General features: G+C 34.1%; 3 protein-coding genes across 3 annotated transcripts; all 3 read right to left on the minus strand.

Moving 5' to 3' along the window:
* Positions 1-85: 85 nt before the first annotated feature.
* LOC138331657 (D-dopachrome decarboxylase-like) lies at positions 86-3,804 on the minus strand. Its single transcript, XM_069279386.1, has 3 exons — positions 3,600-3,804; positions 1,312-1,484; positions 86-638 (listed from the first exon to the last, which is right to left on the minus strand). Exons 1-3 carry the CDS (start codon positions 3,705-3,707, stop codon positions 575-577), a joined length of 345 nt encoding a protein of 114 aa, XP_069135487.1. The 5' UTR covers positions 3,708-3,804; the 3' UTR covers positions 86-574.
* A 631-nt stretch (positions 3,805-4,435) lies between these two features.
* Positions 4,436-8,779, minus strand: LOC138331658 (D-dopachrome decarboxylase-like). The gene is made up of 3 exons (XM_069279387.1): positions 8,570-8,779; positions 5,657-5,829; positions 4,436-4,836 (listed from the first exon to the last, which is right to left on the minus strand). Exons 1-3 carry the CDS (start codon positions 8,675-8,677, stop codon positions 4,782-4,784), a joined length of 336 nt encoding a protein of 111 aa, XP_069135488.1. The 5' UTR covers positions 8,678-8,779; the 3' UTR covers positions 4,436-4,781.
* Positions 8,780-11,016: 2,237 nt separating this feature from the next.
* On the minus strand, positions 11,017-15,725 carry LOC138331659 (macrophage migration inhibitory factor-like). Its single transcript, XM_069279388.1, has 3 exons — positions 15,562-15,725; positions 13,653-13,825; positions 11,017-11,330 (listed from the first exon to the last, which is right to left on the minus strand). The coding sequence occupies exons 1-3, from the start codon at positions 15,667-15,669 to the stop codon at positions 11,273-11,275; spliced, it is 339 nt and encodes a 112-aa protein (XP_069135489.1). The 5' UTR covers positions 15,670-15,725; the 3' UTR covers positions 11,017-11,272.
* Positions 15,726-20,845: the final 5,120 nt, after the last annotated feature.

The following is a 20,845-nucleotide window of genomic DNA, read 5'->3' on the forward strand; positions in this document are numbered from 1 at the left end:
TTCGTAACCTGTAAGGGGTGATAACTCTACAATATATAAAGAGGGAATAAAGATATAAGTAAAACAATATAAGAGAACACAGAAAAACGACATCACTTATTACGATTTATTCATTTAAATATACGACATTCAACAGCAAGCACTTTGTGAATCTCGCTTCACATAAAATGAACATGAAAATGCGACATTTGTAACCAATTGAAACATATGAAACGTAGAGTAACTATAAATTATAAGTAATATTTTTTCATTGCATATTAAGATGCTTTGCATACAGAGAAAATAAACAATACAATAACAAAACAAAACATCAGTCATATGAAATCTGATAACTGGTAAACATATTCTGATGACTTTTTGAAATTTCATTTAGGGTTATTTTTAGGTTAATTTAAATATCAAGCGATACATATTTGATATCGATTATCATCGTATAGCCAACATCATCTCCAGCAGCAACAGCTGCAACAGCAGCAATACCATCACTTCTCATAACTCTGCATTATGATATAATTATTCCTCTGATAACAGTGTATTTGTTCTTGTTCTTTTGTTTTGATTGCTGATCGACACTTTAAGACAAAGGTGGTACAACTCCAAGCATCGTCTTGTCAACTGGGAAATAATGAAGAACGACTCTGAAAGGCGAAGACAATATTGTTCATTATAGATGTAATGACGAAAGCATAACCCAAAACTAAAACGTAATACGGCGGTTTAGAGGTCCGAAAACGACGCGGGTAAAGTACAATTTAACGTCTATTAGTTGCACCAACCTGTGATTGTGACGTCATCTTTTGACGTGAACTTTATGACGTCATAGTCACCGGGAGATGGGAGTAATCAACGGTAAATCGTACTTTACCCACGTCGTTTTACTATTTCGAAACCCTCGAATTAAGCAAATCAAAATACTGTATGACAATGCATAGTAATTCAGTCTCGCTTGTAACGCGCTTTGTCATTAGTTAGAAAAGTTACATTATAATCCGATAATATAATTTCTCTCTTTATTCAGTAATGCATCAACATAATATGTACCAGAATTTCAAACAGATGCATGTCATATAATGTATATGATTTTGCAATGAGATAAACATATTTCCAGAAAAATGCATGATTCAATATGAATATTTCATAATTTGAACTACACGTAAACAATGTTACAAATTCTTGTGTTTTTTTCAAAATAATCTAAAATACATGCCGAATACAGCAATAATAGATAAATTGGCAACGCAAACTATCTGTTTAGTTTATAACAATTGCATGAAAAGTTTTAAATGCTTAGGCGGAATGGTTAAAACAAACCTATTTGCTGGGAGGTTGAGCTTTTCAGGAATAGCTTTGAAGAATTTGTCTGTGTATGTGGGATTTCGCTCGGCATCAAATACTCCAATGGAATGGATTTGAATGATCATTGTAGGATCTGAGTTCCCCAGCCTCATCATCATCATATCCGGCATAACCGTGGTGTTGATTCTCTGCAAGTACCCCCATCATTTTGTTAATTGGATGTGATTCACTTTCGTGTTGTTTCACATCGTAGGAAACAAACATAACCTTAACGTTGATTTTGGCAATACTAAAATAAATCCATAGATATAGATCCCTAAAATAGATCCCTATCTATAATGAATATGATTTACTGTTCTTGTGGGTAGGTATTTATAATGACGTCATCATTTTGTGAGCGAAAAAAACCCTCAAACGTTTACTCTTACTCCATAAAATATGACGTAAGTAACGTCATATTTTATGGAGTAACGATTATTCTCACAAAAAGAATAACTGAAAAACAATACTTTCCGTAAGGGGAGATAACTGCAATATGCAAATGCAAGTGGATCGAATCAATCAAATTGGTGTTATTTTTGTATGTGTTGATTTGCTTATCATATTAAATCATAGTAAGAGTGCATATTTCTCTTTCGCATATATAAAGCACTTGGGCATATATAACGTAATTAAAAATAAAGCTTTAAATTTGTTGAAAAGTATGAAAAAGCGTGTTTTGTGAAAAGAGAACTGTCAAAGAAACTGAACAAGTACAAGGACAACAGAACCAGACTTATAAACATGCATGTATTTATATCCTTATCAGCACTTAAATGGATAATACTTGTATAAGACCTTGTCAATGAGGTCATTGTGTCATTTACACATTTATATTAATTTATTCTTATCTTACAGCTGCATTATTTCAGATTGAATTTTGAAGAATTATACATTATACATTATACATAAACGTATTCAATGTTGGTTGTTTCAAACAATAAATTACCATATATGCAATAACATCTGGGTTTTTTTTAGTTCTCCAATATGTGTATGTCGTTGTTGGCTTATCAAATGTCATATACACTAGCCACGTGTTAGATTTTTTAACTAAGCAAACTATCGAGCTTTATAAACTTTATAATAGGACTGACTAAGGGTGGGACTAGTGTTGTATTACAACTTGGGCACTTAATGGGATTAGGACGGACTGGGGTGGAACAGCGAGGCTGATGATAGGACTAGGTTATGTCAATCTGATTAAAATACAGATCACCATTATACATAACGTAGTGTTTTATGGTGATCTGTATTTAAATCAGATGGAGGTACTGTCTCATGTATAGCGATGACTAAGAATGTTTTATAGTTTCGGTGATCCGATGATGTGACTGGAATCGGACTCTCGTTGTCTCGACAAGTCTTTGGATAGGACTTGATTTGGGTTGGTTCAGTGGGTTTGGCTTAGACTTGCTTTTTCTAATGCATTGGCGAGACCAGAAACTACATCTTTGCTAGCCGAATGTTACGAACCTACTCAACCCTTGGCTATCTAAGGTGGAAAACTAAAACTAGGACTAGACTTAAGACAGGATAAGTGTTGGAGTGACTGTTTACGTGTTTCTGTGGGTAATATAGTGATCGAGATGTGACTGTTGAAAGTGCTCGGATTGGGGTTTGGGAAGATGGGGTAGAAGAGAAAATGCTCGGATTGGGCTTTGGGAAGATGGGATAGAAGGAAAAAGGCATGGATTGGGGCTTTGGAGTGACGGAATAAAAGGAAAGGGGCTTGGATTAGGGATTGGTATGACGGAATAGAATGGAAAGGGTTGTATTTGGGCTTGCAATAAAGGCATTGAAGGGAAAATGCTTGCATTGAGGCTAGGGATGACGGGATTGAAGAACATGGGATTGATTTAGGACTTACGATGATTATGGTACTGAACGCAGTCGATAATCTTTTTCATATTTAAATCTTCTTACAACTGAAGTTTATTTTTATCTTTATACTTGCCCTATTGTACTTGATGAACGTCTAATCATATAACCTTGATCTTGAAATGTCTGCATACCGTAACTAACCTATTCATATACAGGTTTTGGACACTACTTGATAGATAGCTTTACTATATGTTAAGTTTGTCGCTGAGCTCAGTAGCCGTGCTTGTCACTACTTTCTTCAACATCGATCGAAACACATTTGTAACATTAGCTGTACGAACAGATAAGTTAAATACACAAATAAGCGAACAGGTGAGTGACACATATTATAATGAAATTGACCTATGTCAATCGTGTGGTGGACACACGAACTATAATACCTCCATTGGCTTATCAAGTACTTGGCTGACCAACTCTGATATCCATTCCACGAAGTTCTGTGGTAGTTTGTCCCTGGATAGGTTGGTGTAACACATTATGAACGGCATGTTGGCGGTATTGAAGACGAGAACAACTGACCTCTTCGTATCCTGATAGGGAGTGTGTGTCACCAGAATCTACCTGTGTACTACTTACTATACACACATGTGTATTTGATAGCACTTAACAGATAAACAGGATGTAGATAAACAGGATGTGACAAGAATAATTATGCAACATTATCCTCCTTGAATTTTGTTTTATCTTTCTTGAATTTTGTTTTTATATATTTAAAATGTATGCTTCAATGTACTAGCTATATAATATACAGATCATTATGTGTTGTTTTACAGATTTAGACATGTTTAAAATATTTCTGAAAGACGGGTTCACACGTATTAAAACTTTAACAAAACTAATTTATATATTTGATTTTTTGGGTGTATTTTTATTTGGTTGTAACTCACAAATAAAATTGTTCATTCATTGAAAATTGCTTCAACTGCATGTTAATGTAAAATTTGGCATTAATATATAGTTGATAACTTTTAAAGCTGAGGGGAAACATGAGAAATAAGCGTCGTAATTATTTGTTCCTTAATGGTTTAATTAAAGATATGTATTTTTTTTATTTTTGTTTTTGTTTTACAGAATTTTAGTGATTTCTGCAAAGTGATTATCATTCAAAATATTACTACAAAATCTCAATCGATATTTCTCTTTTCTACAAAAAGCATCCTTGGAATGAATCAAATGATCAGAAATGAATCAAAATCAAAGAATGAAAAACACACAGGAAACTGAAACAGTACCTTTTGGTAAACAATTTATTAATATTTTTTTATCATTCTTTTTGTGTTTGAGTTCTCATCTACAAGCTGATATCTTGAAAGCAATACTGTATAACTTATGGCATTGACACAGTGTATCTGAAACCGACATGTGGATCCGAGTCTTTTATGAAATCTGCCTCTCTTCTAAAACATCTGCTTATATATTGAACAATAACACTGAATAAATACGTTTCGCCAGTTCGTGTGTCCAACATCAGAAAGCATCACATAACATCATCATCGACATCATCATCGACATCACCATCATCATCATCATCTTCACTATCATATCATCATCATTGTTTTACATCAAGATTTAGCTCCAATCATCGTCATATCAACAGGGAAGTAATGAAGGACAACTCTGAACAAAAAAGACATCATATTATAAATATTTCACATCGATTCTATTTTGTCTTTCCATATTACAGAGTTACCTCCCATTCGGGTAGGTATCCCATTGTGACGTCATTATTCGTGACTGAAACTCACGCGTTTTTTCTGAAAAGTATGACGTTACTCTTGCAAAGAAATGACGTCACAATCAATGCCTACCCAATACTTAGCTGTAGGATAAGGTAGAGAGGTTAACAAACCTTATGTATAAAACTGTATATCCACTTGTTTGCGTGGAGATTACTTTTTCGAGATTCTGCGCGACATTGACATGCATGGTCACGTAAAATTGAAAAGTAAAATAATATTAATTTTGAATGGGTGAAATATAAATCGTGTTCATATTACGAAGTTTTGATACTCAATTTAAAAGGATATTCCGAAAATGTTCTTCAGCAACGAAAAAAGCCTGTTGTTCGTTTGTACCTAGTACCTCTAATGATAAAGCTTAGGAGGGAATCAGTAAGCTAGATGCAATTATTCTTTAAATATTGGGACAACTGTTAACGGGTTTCTTGTCTCTCTCTCTCTCTCTCTCTCTCTCTCTCTCTCTCTCTCTCTCTCTCTCTCTCTCTCTCTCTCTCTCTCTCTCTCTCTTTTACTTTTTGTATTCTGTTACAGAGATACATGTATATGAGAGAAACATAGTTTGCTTCCCTCAATGAAAGGCTTTCTGTATCTCGAATGAATTGAAAGTCCCCTGAGATATATCACTTTATCTATTAAATATATACCATGATTGACCTTGTCAACTAGCCAATGAATAAAAACACAATATTGAACCATACCTGTTTTCTGGAAGGTTAACCTTTTCGGCGATAGATTTAATGAACTTTTCTGTGTAGGTAGAGTTACGTTCAGCGTCAAATGACCCAATAGAGTGGATTTGAATAATCATTGAAGGATCAGAAGTCTTATTTCTCATTATCATCATATCCGGCATCACGGTGGTGACAAACTTCTGCAAATACAAATATCATCATTCACAAATAAGTTGTTCATGATTTAGGATTTTTTTCACTTGAGGCACATTTTATAAGCTTTTTCACAGCTTACAAAGACAAATACAATCTCTTTCACTCTCACCTTCTCACTTATAGTATTTAGTATAATTATAATGCCTTGGTTACAGTCACCAGTAGAACTTTTATTATGAATTTTGATTTTTGGTTTTTTAATCGCTGTAAACGTAATTAATTTAGCGGTTTAAGTGTCTTTGAAGCGGTTATTCTTTTATGGGGTGAAACGCTTTAAAATTGTAATTCCAGTATTGAACCACATAATTTCGCTAATTTACAGCCGCGGTAATAAATCATAATTTCTATTTTTCGCATTTGCGTTCCAATTTTATTGTCCTGAAATAAGAATATTTACAGTATTTACCGCCGATAACTTTTATAGATGAAAAGTTAATGTGAAAAAATGAGGAAAAAAAAGTAAAAAGGAATACGAAAAACAACTTATGACGGATTCAGCCATTTGAATTTTTAGAAAATCAGCATTTATTTTGGACTTGTATACCCCGAAGCGTTTTGTTGCTTTAGCCAAATTTCAGAAAGTATATCCAGTTTTAATATACACTGTACTTGTTCATCGGATGAGTCGATGTTTCAGGTGCCCCTTCAATTTCGAGTAAAGCATTTTTACTTTTGTTTTACAGATAAAGTAAAACTGTAAACACGTTTATTCTCAGTTTAATTTGATATTGAATACAGCCAAAGCTCATTAAGTTGACGTTTGCTGCCCCACTGACTCGAGTTAAGTGTATAGGAAGATATTGTTGAAAGCTAATACACTTCGAATGATAACCTTGAATCATTCGATTTAGCAACACGTAACTAGAAATTGTTATTACTCTTTTCACGAGCTAATGATTTTCAGACATTTTGCGATCTTCTGTCTAACAACTTGCCTAATTATGTTCTCGGCTTAGCGCATGCAGGCCTTCTAGTCTAGAAATATGTAAAAATTTTCATAACACCCACGAAAGCAACGATGTGCTATACAAAACGAGTACCACATAGCCGGTTATTTTCGCGGGGATGATATGTTTGTGATTTTGCGGAACATTGCTATGATCGCGATTTTTTTTCCGCGAAATAATGAGAAATGATTGAATGAAATCTACCTTTACAATGTTTATCACGAAATAAGATCCCTAATATATTATATATCATATAATATATTTATATTTTCTCTGTTTTAGATCAATCGCGAGCATTTTGGTCAGCGAAAATGACCAGCTATACGGTATCAAATGTTATACAGTAATTAAATAACTACAGTGGAGAATTTTAAAGGCGGTGTGCGTACTTCATTTCGAGGCTTGATCATTCTTCTAGTGATTTGAAAGAGTATGCAGCAAATATTGTTTTATGCACAGACTTTGATATTCTTCCTGCTCTGCACCAAACTATCATATCACAGCCAGTTAAATGTTATAATATGTCACATAAGTTATTATTGGTCATACGTCTAATGCATATATAACCGTATGCAAAATATATCGTTCTATACATAAACATTCTACCTCCGCTGTATCACATTATCATATCAGCAACCAGTTAAACGTTTTAAAGTATCACAGATTGTGAAGCAGATTCATGGACGAGTACTTGAAGATTATATATATGATAGCGGAGTGTGTAAAATTAGTAGAGTTATCTTCTGACGAACCATCTGCCATACCTAGATACGTTTTAAAAATTTACCATATGTTACAAGCGATCAAAGATGAATAATAAACCAACTTTTAAATACTGTTCATTCCATATAAATTTTAAAATAAATCAGGAAGTAATATTTGCTCACAGTATACATAGCTAAACGTAATGCTTGCCATCTTTTTCTTTGAGAGTACAGATTGAACCTTTCTCTGAGAGTACAGATGGAACCTTTCTCTGAGAGTACAGATGGAACCTTTCTCAGACTTAATGTGTATGTTCATATTGATACTTAGTTATGCAATTATCATTTTCTCGACTGATCTGGATACAGGCGGTAGATTTTGAACTTGACAACGATAGTTTGTAGCATCTATTTCTGAACTGATTTGGTTTTCCTCAAGCAATTTTAGAGCCACACGATCGCTATCATATCGATACCATACATATTATTTATGTACAAATGACTTGAAAGGAAAGAGTTTATCAGACTTTCATTTGAAGAGTAAAATCATTCAATGATGGCCAACAAGATCCCTCTGGAATTTTGGACGTGTGAATCAATATTAATTTGAAATCAAATTTATGATAGTGCTAAAGTTTGGTACTTGATAAGCTGCCTAACCTAAGGATAACATATTCACTTTGAGCGGTTTTCCGGTAAAAACTCGTACAGAAAGATAAAACCAAGATATTGTAAGGAGAGACAGTAGTCCCGGCTGCTGTTGGACCAATAAAACATATATCATTACAAAAAGAACAAACAATGGTATCAAGTATACTAGGTTATGATTTAACCTTGACGATAACACACATCGGCTTGTAGAATCATCTCGTGTAACTTTAAAACTGCCATAGCCGATTACACTGCAGTTTATTTAGGTCGCATTCGTTAAAGTTTGTTAAAACGTGTTGTTATAGAATGCACAGCTTCATCACCTATCTCTGAGAAACCAAATATCCCAAAATAGTACTGATAGAAGCAGGTCAAAAAAGCAACCCGTCTACTGATAACATACTGCAGACATGTAAACATACCTCTAATTCCTTGTCTAGCACTTGACTGGCCAGTCCAGATAGCCATTCCACAAAGTCTTGGGGTAGTTTGTCCTTGGACAGGTTGGTGTAACACATTATTATCGGCATGTTGAAGGTTGGGTGGCGGGAGACTAGATCTGTCTACCTCAAGTTACAGATGTTAGTTTGACCTGATACGGGTTAAAATGTGTACTCTACCTGTCCGATATGCAGCAGTACGCATGTCTCTAGATCATTAGCATACGAAATAAGCTGGATGTAACTGAAGTACATACAGATGGGTATGTAATAAAGTATCATGTAACAGTTCGTCACATAAAGTTTTCAGGCCATGATTTAAAGTTATATAAACCATACGTTTCAATGAACTAAGCTATGAAAATCATTCAAATGGCTTTAGATGCCTTATGAACGTTAGCTACAACACAGAAATCATATACTGTAAAATTGGTGTTTGTATGCCTGATATACATTTAGATGAAAAGATACCTACAGAAAATCACTTTACAATTACTTAAAACACTGTGAAAATGTGAAAGGATTTAATAGACTACAACATGACTTCACGCTCTGACTGTATTTTTTTCACTTCAAGTGAATAGTCGGGCAAAGAAAACCAGTCTAAATGCGTTCATTGGCCTTCCAAAAGTTCTCACATATTAATACGACGGTCAAGTTCTGCTTACGTTTCCCAGCTCTGACCATTGAAATAAAGAAAAATTGAAAGCATTGAAAGCGAGGCTGCGTGGAAATGTAACCACGGACATAGTCAGCCGTGAGGACGTTTTAGGATTCCTATACTTTAAATTAATTTCTGCGTACGCAGACAGGTTTTGACGAGAGATTTTATTTTTCTATTTCATAAGAAATTATCCTGGATACATTCACACCATTTTTCCCGACTTTAGCCATCCTTGCCCGACTGTTCACTTTCACTATCGATGTAAATATAACTATTATTGGCAGTACTGTCAAAAGTCACTTTTTACTCTTATCTGTACCTGTACTTGTTGAATTTAAACCTATATAATGAAAGTAGTGTAATTCTCAAAATGTTGGTAACTTTTGGTGATAAATGACATATCAAAAGCTCGTCTTGAGTCATATCATTAAATCTTGCTTGTAATGAGGGTGTTTCATTGGTTAAAAATAACCTTCTTCCTGGCTGGTAAAATAGCATCATAATTTTATGCACAAAAAGTTCCACATTAAATCTGAAATTGTTTAAAAGAGTGTTTAGTATTAAATTTAGATATAAGGATTTTTTGAAATATATTTGTTACAAAATTATAGCACACAAATCAAAGAGCACACAACGGTTTATAAAGCTCTGACTTCTGATATCTGAATAATAGACAAAAAATATACAAAACCTAAGATATCATAATCGCAATTATCCATTCACGCTTGTCACAACACACCGCCTCACTTTTGGTCTTTAGTTGAACGTTCATACCATTTGGAGATACAAAATAGTCTATATAAGTGATAGTGTCTGCTCCTGCTTATGGCTTAACATAAATGGAGTGGGACGACTGGTTTTGCCACTTGTCAGTATAATGTGAATTGGTGCGATGTCCTTGATATAGCACTATGAAAATGGCATTTATACTATGACAAGAATATCACGAATGCCCCGGCATACGTATCACAGTGCACATACATACAGGAGAGGCTGTCCTTAAATAACCCTGGGTGTTAATTTTATAATTTCGTTATTACCTTGAGCCTTTCAGCTCATGGGTTTGACACAGGCATATATATACATACACAAAAGTGTTGACATAGACATGCATATACAATACAAAAAAGTCCACACACACATACGTGTAAATACACATTCTTGCATTATAACTACATGTACACTGACACACAAGTATACAAGATAAGGTTTGAGGAATTACGCTAATAACATGATATTTCTTATCTTATAAGTTAATTTAACATATTTTGCTACATTTGATACTAAAAGTAACTCATTGTTTGTTCCCTGTTTCTAGATGTTTGTATATACTAGGTCTAAAAAGTATTAATATAAAATGAAATTCATCTTCAATGTCCTCTCTGTTACACTACCTACATGTTATTTCATATCTTTTCTGTCCTTCGTGGTGTCATTAAATTAAAAAAGAAAAGTATGAGGTATATAAAACTAGTTCTACAACATTCATGATTTCTGCTAAAAAGATGTATTTTGTAAAATCTTCGAAAAATAAGTATCAACGCTTGCCGTATCTTCCCCAGGGGGCCAATTCAATGAATATGGATGTTGCCATACATTTTTTGTATTTGCTGGATGGACTGATGAGTATATATTTCGATAAAACGAAATATCATTTCGTTAAACCGAAATAAAATAAGTGTGTGGCATGTCAGTCAGGGGGCTCCGTACCATCAACAATCGCCATCACATGATTAGAAGATATACAGAGAGCTGCAACAATACTTTTTTTTAACAATTTATTAGCAAGTTTAAATTTTGTGTTCCAGTTCTCAACTTAAAGCTGATTTCTAGAACACAATACACTAGAACAATGTAACTTATGGCATTGACTCAGTGTATCTGAAATCGTCATATTGGTCCGAGTCTTCTTTAAAAAATCGTCTCCCATAAAATCTGCTTATCATTCCTTCAGAAATCACAGCCATTTCTTGAATATAGCATCAGAATCGAGTAACATTATCATCACATCATCGTTTTTGTTATAAAGGTCTCATTCCAACCATCATCTTTTCAACTGGGAAATAGTGAAGGACAACTCTGAATAAAAAGACAAAAGACAAAATTATATTACAAGTATGCCACACCAATTGTTTATATAACAAGTGCTCATTGTAATGGACAGCATTACATAGTCCCCCAAACGCATCCCCAATTGCAACAAATTAAGAATGCAGTTGCACAGTACTAGTGTATATGAACATCTTGGGAGAAATTTGATGTACTTTTATATAGGAATTCAGGTTCTCCTAAAATGTACATAACTACATAACTCGGTGATCATGACCCAGGACCTTGCCATGCCTTGTACCTGCGTATAGGGCGCACCCCAAATTTTCACTTGATAATTTATGAAAAAAAGTGCGCGATATACGCGCAAAAATACGGTAATACCAGGCTATTTTCAGAGGAATTGATTTGGCAGTTATCATGACTGTATGGCATCCCTTAAAATTTTAATTTAAAACCCCCATTTACCAATTTTCAATGAATTGCTCAAGAAAAATTGAAAACAGGAACTTAGCCCAACAACATTTTTAAAATTTTATATCATATTGACTAATTTTTATTGAAATCAGAGACCAAAATATAAAAACAGGAAGTTAGCCCAGCGGACATCTTGGAATACCAAAAATCTTTACAATTTTTTTTTATGTTGTTCGCCATCCCTTAAAGCCCCTGTAGACCAATTTTATAAAACCTGAAGAACAGGAAATGAGCCAGTGGCCATCTTGGAATAGCAAAATCTTTAAGAAAACGTTTACAAGTTGTTCGCCATCACTAAATAATCCTATAGATCAATTTTCATTGAGATCGGAGATCAAAACATGAAAACAGGAAGTGGGCCAGCGGCCATCTTGGAATACCAAAATCTTTACGAAAATGTTTGCATGTTGTTCGCCATCCCTTAAAAACCCTACAGACCAATTTTCTTTGAGATCGGAGACCGAAACCTGAAAACAGGAAGTGGGCCAGCAGCCATCTTGGAATACCAAAAATCTTCACGAAAAAGTTTTCATGATGTTCGCCATCCCTTAAAACCCCTATAGACCAATTTTCATTGAGATCGGAGACCGAAACCTGAAAACAGGAAATGGGGCCTGGCGGCCATCTTAGACTTCCGGTCTTGGAAAAAAGCCTTTATGCACCACCCCACACCCTATAGAGTCTGTCTACCAAGTTTCATGATCATCGGCCCAGTAGTTTCTGAGAAAAGCTGCGGAAACACGCGCGGCGGAAGAAAGTGGAAGAAATAAGAATAATTAACTTACACTATATATAATAATAATAATAAAAATACTGTAAGAGGTATTTTCATAATTCTAATTGTTCTGAAATCAGAACGCTTTTTTAAGTGTTCCAGGAAAATAAATGTAGTGTAACTTACTTATTTTTGGAGAAAATCAACTTTTTGCGTCCCTATTTCCCTGATGCAAATATTCACTGTTGCCATACTTGGAAGGTCTTTATCATACGGTGTTTATTCCCGTTGAAAACAAGCGTTCCGATGCCGCTCGAGGGTTTTAAAAGTTCATTTTACGAATTTAAGGTCAACAAAAGAAGCGGAACAATATCAAGAAACAATGCATTTTCAGCTCTTATATCGACATTAGTTGGGCATAGAACTCGATACCGGATAATAAGAATGTCCTGTAATAGTTGCAATAGGAAAATATTACGATGTCAGTAAATAAATGTTAAATTTCTTTCGATGATTCAATTTCTAAATTTGATGACTTGATCTCGAACATTCCAGTGACGTCACTTTTAGTAGGAGTGAATGAAACGGCAGTCAGTCCCGCCAAACAGTGACGTCACAATCATCGGAATGACGTCGCTTACACATTTCCCACGGTAGTGAAAAGGAGTACACACTCATTCGGTTTAACGAATGGATCTTTTTTTGATCATCAAAGAAGCGTTTCGCTTTGAGCGAAATCGTGTAAATAACAGGCAATTTGCTTTCGTTTTGAATACCATCTTCTGTATGTATAATGAAAAGGTTGCAGGATAAACATAATACACGGTCACTATCTTGCAATACAAGTTTTGTTTTGGTGTCGACAGGGAAAACCGAGATGACTCGGCAAAACCTCCTCATCTCATCTCATCGCGAAAACGATAGCAGCATCGATATTAATTATAGCAAAATAAAAATGTCCATCGTTGGAAATATTGCAAGTACATTCATTATTTACATAAACCAGTAATTAGAATAATCATTTATTTCATCTAGACTAAATAATTTGCAAATCCCATACACCGCCTGCATGGAGACGTCCTTTGCCTATCGCTACCCACGATGCTTTCGATCGTGGTCTTTCATTATGCAACTTTTCATGGGATGTTATTAAAACATACCTTTTTGCTGGAAGATTAACTTTTTCGGCGATAGCTTCAAGGAGTTTGTCTGTATATGAAGGGTTACGTTCAGCGTCAAATGACCCAATAGAGTGAATTTGTATAAACATAGCAGGATCGGTAGTCCCGTGTCTCATCATCATCATATCCGGTATTACCGTCGTGACAAATCTCTGCAAAAATAAATTTAGTCGTCACATTAAAGACCAATTACCTTTCCGCAACAAAAAATTAAAAGTAAAAAAAAAAAAAATATTATCAAGAAAATATATCTCGATGGCCTAATTTTCAAGATGAGATTACAACACCAAACAAATACAACATGTGCCTACATATGTTAACTGACAATTCAAAAGCCGTCGATGTAAAATAAATAAAGGTTATATTTATATATTTTGCCGTCTGGCGCAATGATATTCGAACTAACGTTCGGTAATTACATCTTGGACACGATCAATCTAAGAGGAAAACTTTTAAAGGATTGAGATTTTAATTGTTTTTTTTTTAAATATCGTAAGTCTTGAAAATCTTTTTAAAAATAAGATGACAGTGCATATGATATACGGAATGTTTAACAACAGCTTGGGTTTTCTTTGTATTTATTGCCTTTATTATAAGCCTAAATGTATGTACATTTGTATACTCTGATATCTTCATAAGGATATTAACTCTATCAGTATGCTAACATTACGTGCTGTTTTACTATGAAAATGTATCAAAACATAATGGAAACTCTGTGGTTTTTTTTTCTTCTTTTTGTGAGTGTTTTTTATGGTAATATTTTTAAAAGAAATGTCTTACACATTCTTACTGAGAATTACCCGAGCTACTATTTTTTAGAAATATCAACTTAGCCTCGCCGATTGAAAATTAATTACTTGAATGTGTCTCTGTATTTAGTAAAATATAGAAGTTTGCACGCGACCAACAATGCGCACAACACGAGTATCCAGAGACATCTATTTTATAAGAGGACATTCTCTACTTATTGATACATCGCTTCTTTGTATTCTATGCGTACAAACGATGTCGGCATAATGGAGTATGCTTTTATTTTTAAAAGTAGTACTTAAAAAAAAGAAGCTGTGTTACATTGATGAATATTTAAAATCACAGAATAACCCAATGCTTGTTCTGGAATTCCCCTGGTGTTGGTTACATTTAAATGATGATCATCTGGGAAAGGAAAAGTCATATAGGGTATTTTTAGACAAGTATATTTACGTGTTCTATTTATAAATAATTTGTACAGAACTAAGTGAAGATAAATTCAAAAGGGATATTGATGTTTAGCTAGTAAATCCTACCATAGGTATTTAACAGATACCGGTATTGATCATTCGATGATACGCACCAATACCTCTCTTGTCTCAAATGTAGGTCAAAAGTTAAATAAAAAAAACGCCTAACCTAAGTGTACTAAAGACCTGTTTAGGTATATATATGTGTGTGTGTAACGTGTGTGTGTGTCTGTATGCAAGTACTGAATATATGAGGGTGACATACTGTTTCTTTTTTCATGTATTTGTTATCATTATCTAGATTGTTTAGATACCAGACGCACCACAGGGGTAGGCGATTTCCTGTGACAATGATAAGGACATGTGTCTTGGCCGTATTGTCAAAGCTTTATGTTTTCAGTTAAATCTTAAGTTTTAGATCAAGAACTCGCCTACTACGTGTACATGCGAGATGTAATGCCTATAACGTAAACAAATGCTGTCACCGTTCATAACATCATTTTGTGGTTTATTTAGGCTTCATCCTTTAAAACTTTCTTTAAATGTTTCTGTTTGCAGCTTCGTTGCCTGTCATTAAGAAGCCACACATATTATTTGCATAGTGTTGGTAACAGACGTTTAACGTAAAAAGTAACTCATGGATACTGTTGTTAGACATGTGAACATACCTCTATTCCCTTTTCCAGCACTTGACTGCCCAGTTCTGATAGCCATTCTACGAAGTTCTCTGGTAGTTTGTCCCTGGATAGGTTGGTATAACACTGTATGAACGGCATGTTGATGGCAGGGTAGCGGAAGTCTTGAGTGGTTTAAATTTTTAGTTACAGCTATATTTATATGACCTGAGATACGGTCTAGTAGCTTACATTGTACCTGTTCTATTGTGTCACATGTCTTTTAGTAAGTATTTATGTGTAATTATACTTTTTTTTTATTAATATCTAAATGTCAACGTAACCGTTTACATTTGAATAATAGACATTGTAAACACTTTTTAATACATATGTTGGTAGTGTTGTGTTAAATCATTCTAGTTAAAATTTAGTTATGCGAAAGATTAATAAAGAATTGTGAATTGATATCAAACTGTCTTCATGTCCAGTACATTGTCATCACTGACGACGAAGTCCAGAAAGAGAATCTGTTATTTCTAAAGTTCATTATGGCTGCAAATCCATCGAGAACAAAGTGTTAACCAAACTGCAAATACGTGTATAATATCATATATTCTTTTTGGATAAATCGTATTTGTTTAAGCATACAAAAGTGTACATATTTATTTTTGCTTTGAGTTACTATAGAAGTATACTAGGGGTTAGCAAATTTACTCCGAACTCCATGATTTCTTGGTAACTAAGTAATGTATCAGAAAAATAGAATATTTAAGCATTGGTTAAGATTTGTTTTCAAAATGTATATTAGAAAATGGAAGCGAGTGGCTGTGTGGTGCGAAAGATAGACCGTGCAGATTGCAAAATGAATCTGATTATTTTTTTTTAATGTTATTCAAACTAGATTTTATGATTATTCAAACCAGAATGCAGAGAAACATAAATTTGTCTTCAAAATGTTAGCTTTACAAGTACACTGTATTTATACGTAAACGTCTTTTTGTAACATTGTTTGACCAAATCAATAGGTCACTCGAATTTAAAGGAAATTTAAAAAAATTAGGTTGTCATTACCATAACTAAACGTTCGAACCGCGAGATATAATCACATAGAAAGAAATGAGAGAATTTGTTCATTTTGTAATAGCGGTGAAACTGAAGACGAATTTATAATATTATAATGTAAAACCTAGCATGTATATTTTTTTAGAACTTATGAAATCAGTAAACAAAAATAGAATTCTCAAATTGATCGAAATATATTTTTTGATAACAGGGACGGAACCTTAGTCATTAGAACCTAAATTATTAGTTAGCGTGTATTAGAGCGATTCTCTCTACGTGCAAGGTGAAGAGTGGATGTGTCAGAGTGTTTATGTTGGCTTTTGTTTCGCACCTGCATTACCTGTTTGTATATTCTGTACTTGCAGGTTGTTTTTGGGGACTTAACATCATACTTTTCAGAGAAAACGACGTGATTTCGCTCACAAAATAATGAAGTCATAATGGAGACCTACTCCGAAGGGAGGTAACTCTGTAATATGATACTGTAAACAAACTTATTTTCGCGGTGACTTAATTTCGCGTTTTAATTATTCTCTTTATCTCCTAAATTTTGAAGATTACATAAATAGAATATTACACAGGTCATACAATATTTAAAATGATACAATATGTACAAAGAGTAATAGACTATTATACCGGTAATACAATATTTCAAATGACACAATAGGTACAAAGAATAATATAAGTGATGTGACAACTAGTTGATGTATCTACAACTTTTTCGCGACAATTTAATTTCGCGTTTTCATGACAATTACATTTTCATTGCGGTTTAATTTCGCGATTTAGATTAAAGTTGTTTTATTGTTCATTTGTTTGATTCATTTTCGAAGCGATCTAATTTAGCGATTTCTTACCACGCGCGAAATAATCGCACACGAAAACCAGTTGATTCACAGTAAGCCAAATGACTTAGAGTAATAGATTATGAACTGCGTACTTGAACGTACATTTATCAAGGAACCGAGAAAACACAAATTATACTTACCAAAACATTAATAAAAAAAATGCAATTTATTATTCGTTACAAACCGTATATATCATGCAAAAATGTATGTACAAGTAATTATTAAACCATTAAACTAACTTTATGGAAATTACGTATTCTTTATTTCGCGCTCATGTCCATATATGTATAATTCTTCATACCATGCAACCCCAAATAAAACTATAACAGTTATACTCGTACATTTATGATTCTAAGGGGGAAATGTATCATCTTGATTATTGTAATTTGTAAATGTACTGGAGATTTGTTTTGGCTGTTGTATTTTGTATACGTACATTTTTTTTGTGTGTGTCTCCTATTTTGTAAAATACAAACATTTTGTTTTTTCATTGCATTATAATTATGGAATAGAAGTTTTATTGATTTATTTTGATTTAAACATATTTTTATTGTTCAACATATCAACAGGGATGAGGCACAAGTTGTCGCAACTTAGAAACGCCTTCCCCCAGAATTACATTTTATATTTACAGATCTACAATAATACACACTATAACCAGTTTGATTTTCTAGAGTTAGATATTTGTTTAGAAAAGGAGAGTTGAAAAGCCTGGAAGAACAACAGAATAACAAAAAAATGGGAAAAGGGGCGGGGGTTTAGTCTGTTGAAGCGTAATATTCTTAAGCGACCTAGAACCGATTACTATTTTTATATAGGTCTGTACGGATTTAAAAATATATCCGTTTTGCTCGTCTGACATATTTGGAGAACCACAAAGAATAATATTAATTGTGACATTACAATATTGAGGAATGTTGTTTAATAAAATTTCACGTTGTCTTCTATATAACATACATTCTAAACAAGAGGCCCATGGGCCTTATCATTTACCTGAGTTCAGATACAGAATGAAACAAAGACATGCATATAAACACTTAGTCTATATATTTGCCCATCAGGCCCTTAAAATCAGTCAGTGATTTTATAAATTTGACTTTTTAATCTATGAAGATTATTTGGTTCCATCAAATCTGTGAATTCAGAAGAAAGATTTTTGAAATGTTATCCATTTTGACCCCTTTTGGCCCCACCCCTCTGGCCCCTAATGGTCAGCCAGGACCAATATGGATATGATGTTAAAATACTATCTCAGGCTTATAATTCTAACCCAAATTGACTAATTTCCTGTGAAAACTAAGCAAATAATGTTCCTCAATGGGTTTTTCCTATATAAACTATAGTAAATTTAACCCCCTCCCCAGGGGAAAATCTGAGATCCCAGGGCCATGAAATTCACAAATTTTTGTAATGGGTCTTAAGACCTTCAAATCTATCAAGAGTATCTGGTTCCATCAAATCTGTGAATTCAAAAAGAAGATTTTTGAAATTACCATTTTGACCCCTTTTGGCTCCGCCCCTCTGGCCCCTGGGGGTCGGCCATGACCAATATGGATATGATGTTAAAATGATATTTCAGACTATAATAATTCTAACCCAGTTTGACTAATTTCCTATGAAAAATAGGCAAATAATGTTCATAAATGTGTTTTTCCTATATAAACTAAAGTAAACTTGACCCCCTCCCCAGAGGGAAACATGAGACCCCAAGGTCATATTATTCACAATTTTTGTAAAGAACTTTAAGACCTTTCCATCTATGCAGAGTATTTGAATCTACCAGTTCCAAAATTTCAGAAAAAGATTTTTGAAGTTTTAGCCTATTTGACCCATTTTGGCCCCGCCCCTAAGGCCCCTGGGGATCAGTCATGAAAAATTTGGTAATAAGATTCAATGGCCATCACATAGGGATAACTCTGACTACAATTGACTAATTTCCTATTATAATGACTAAATAATGCTCAAAAATGTGTTTTCCCTATATAAACTACAGTAAATTTAACCCCCTCCCCTGGGGGAAACCTGAGACCCAAGGGTCATATAATTCACATTTTCATAAAACACCTTAAGACCTGTCCATCTAAGACGAGTATTTGATTCTACCATTTCAAGTATTTCAGAAGAAGATTTTTAAAGTTTAAGCCTATTTGCCCATTTTCGCCCCGCCCCTCTGCCCCGAGGGGGTTGACCAGGACCAATATAGATATAATATCAAAATATTATCTCAGGCTAATAATTCTAAACAAGTTTGACTCATTTCCTATGAAAATTGAGCAAAAAATGCTCATAAATGTGTTTTCCCTATATAAACTATAGTAAACTTGAACCCCTCCCCAGGGGAAAATGCGAGACCACAGGGTCATATAATTCACAATTTTCATAAAACACCTTAAGACCTGTCCATCTATGAGGAGTATTTGATTCTACCATTTCCAGTATTTCAGAAGAAGATTTTTGAAATTATAGCCTATTTGACCTCTTTTGACCCCACCCCTAAGGCCCCTGGAGGTCAGTCATGGAAAATTGGTTAATAGGATTAAATGGCCATCTCCTACTGATAATTCTGACAATATTTGACTCATTTCCTATTACAAATGATCAAATAATACTCAAAAATGTGTTTTCCCTATATAAACTATAATAAACTTAACCCCCTCCCCAGGGAGAAACCTGAGACCCCAGGGTCATATAATTCACAATTTTTGTAAAGGACCTTAGGACCTTTCTATCTATGAAGAGTATTTAATTCCATCATATCTGTGAGTGGAGAAGAAGATTTTTGAAATTTTAGTTAATTTTACCCCTTTTGGCCCCTCCCATAGCTCCCTGGGGGATGGGGACCATATAATTCACAATTTTGATTGGCCTTATGCCTTAGGAGGTTTGTGCAAAATTTCATTGAAATTGCTTCAGCAGTTTTGGAGAAGAAGTCGAAAATGTAAATTGTCTACGGACATACGACGGACGACGGACGACGCACGACGCACGACTGACGACGACGGACAAAAGGCGATTAGAAAAGGTCACTTGAGACTTCGTTTCAGGTGACCTAAAAATAATGCACAACATTTTCACATTCATTTCCGCATTCACATGATGGGTCATTGATTATATTAACTCGAAACAAATTATATTTTAAACCACTACAAACATGTCGCAACCTTGTATGTAAAACGTTTAGCTTTCTGTTTCCTACTTTATAAAATAAAGGCAATGCGTCAAGGTTGTGTTGAATTTTAGATTTAAAACAATTGATAGATGGTTGCTCTCTGACATCCATTGGTAAATTATTCCATAACCTAACAGTAGACGGAAAACAAGATTCATAAGAAATGGATAATCTATAATTTTGGACATGTAATTTTGATTATTTCTGACATTATACGTATTAGACTCCCCTACTCTTGGAGGAAGTAGATTACTTAAAT

The sequence above is a fragment of the Argopecten irradians genome, chromosome 9, assembly GCF_041381155.1.
Source record: "Argopecten irradians isolate NY chromosome 9, Ai_NY, whole genome shotgun sequence".
NCBI lineage: Eukaryota > Metazoa > Mollusca > Bivalvia > Pectinida > Pectinidae > Argopecten > Argopecten irradians.

Coding starts and splice junctions, on each gene's coding strand:
- LOC138331657 (XM_069279386.1), bottom strand. CDS start 3,707: ATGCCGTTCATAATGTGTTACACCAACCTATCCAGGGACAAACTACCA. Junction 1,485..3,599: donor TACTTGATAAGCCAATGGAG/GTATTATAGTTC, acceptor GGGTACTTGCAG/AGAATCAACACCACGGTTAT. Junction 639..1,311: donor CTCAACCTCCCAGCAAATAG/GTTTGTTTTAAC, acceptor TTCGCCTTTCAG/AGTCGTTCTTCATTATTTCC.
- LOC138331659 (XM_069279388.1), bottom strand. CDS start 15,669: ATGCCGTTCATACAGTGTTATACCAACCTATCCAGGGACAAACTACCA. Junction 13,826..15,561: donor TGCTGGAAAAGGGAATAGAG/GTATGTTCACAT, acceptor TTATTTTTGCAG/AGATTTGTCACGACGGTAAT. Junction 11,331..13,652: donor GTTAATCTTCCAGCAAAAAG/GTATGTTTTAAT, acceptor CTTTTTATTCAG/AGTTGTCCTTCACTATTTCC.
- LOC138331658 (XM_069279387.1), bottom strand. CDS start 8,677: ATGCCGATAATAATGTGTTACACCAACCTGTCCAAGGACAAACTACCC. Junction 5,830..8,569: donor TGCTAGACAAGGAATTAGAG/GTATGTTTACAT, acceptor TTGTATTTGCAG/AAGTTTGTCACCACCGTGAT. Junction 4,837..5,656: donor GTTAACCTTCCAGAAAACAG/GTATGGTTCAAT, acceptor TTTTTTGTTCAG/AGTTGTCCTTCATTACTTCC.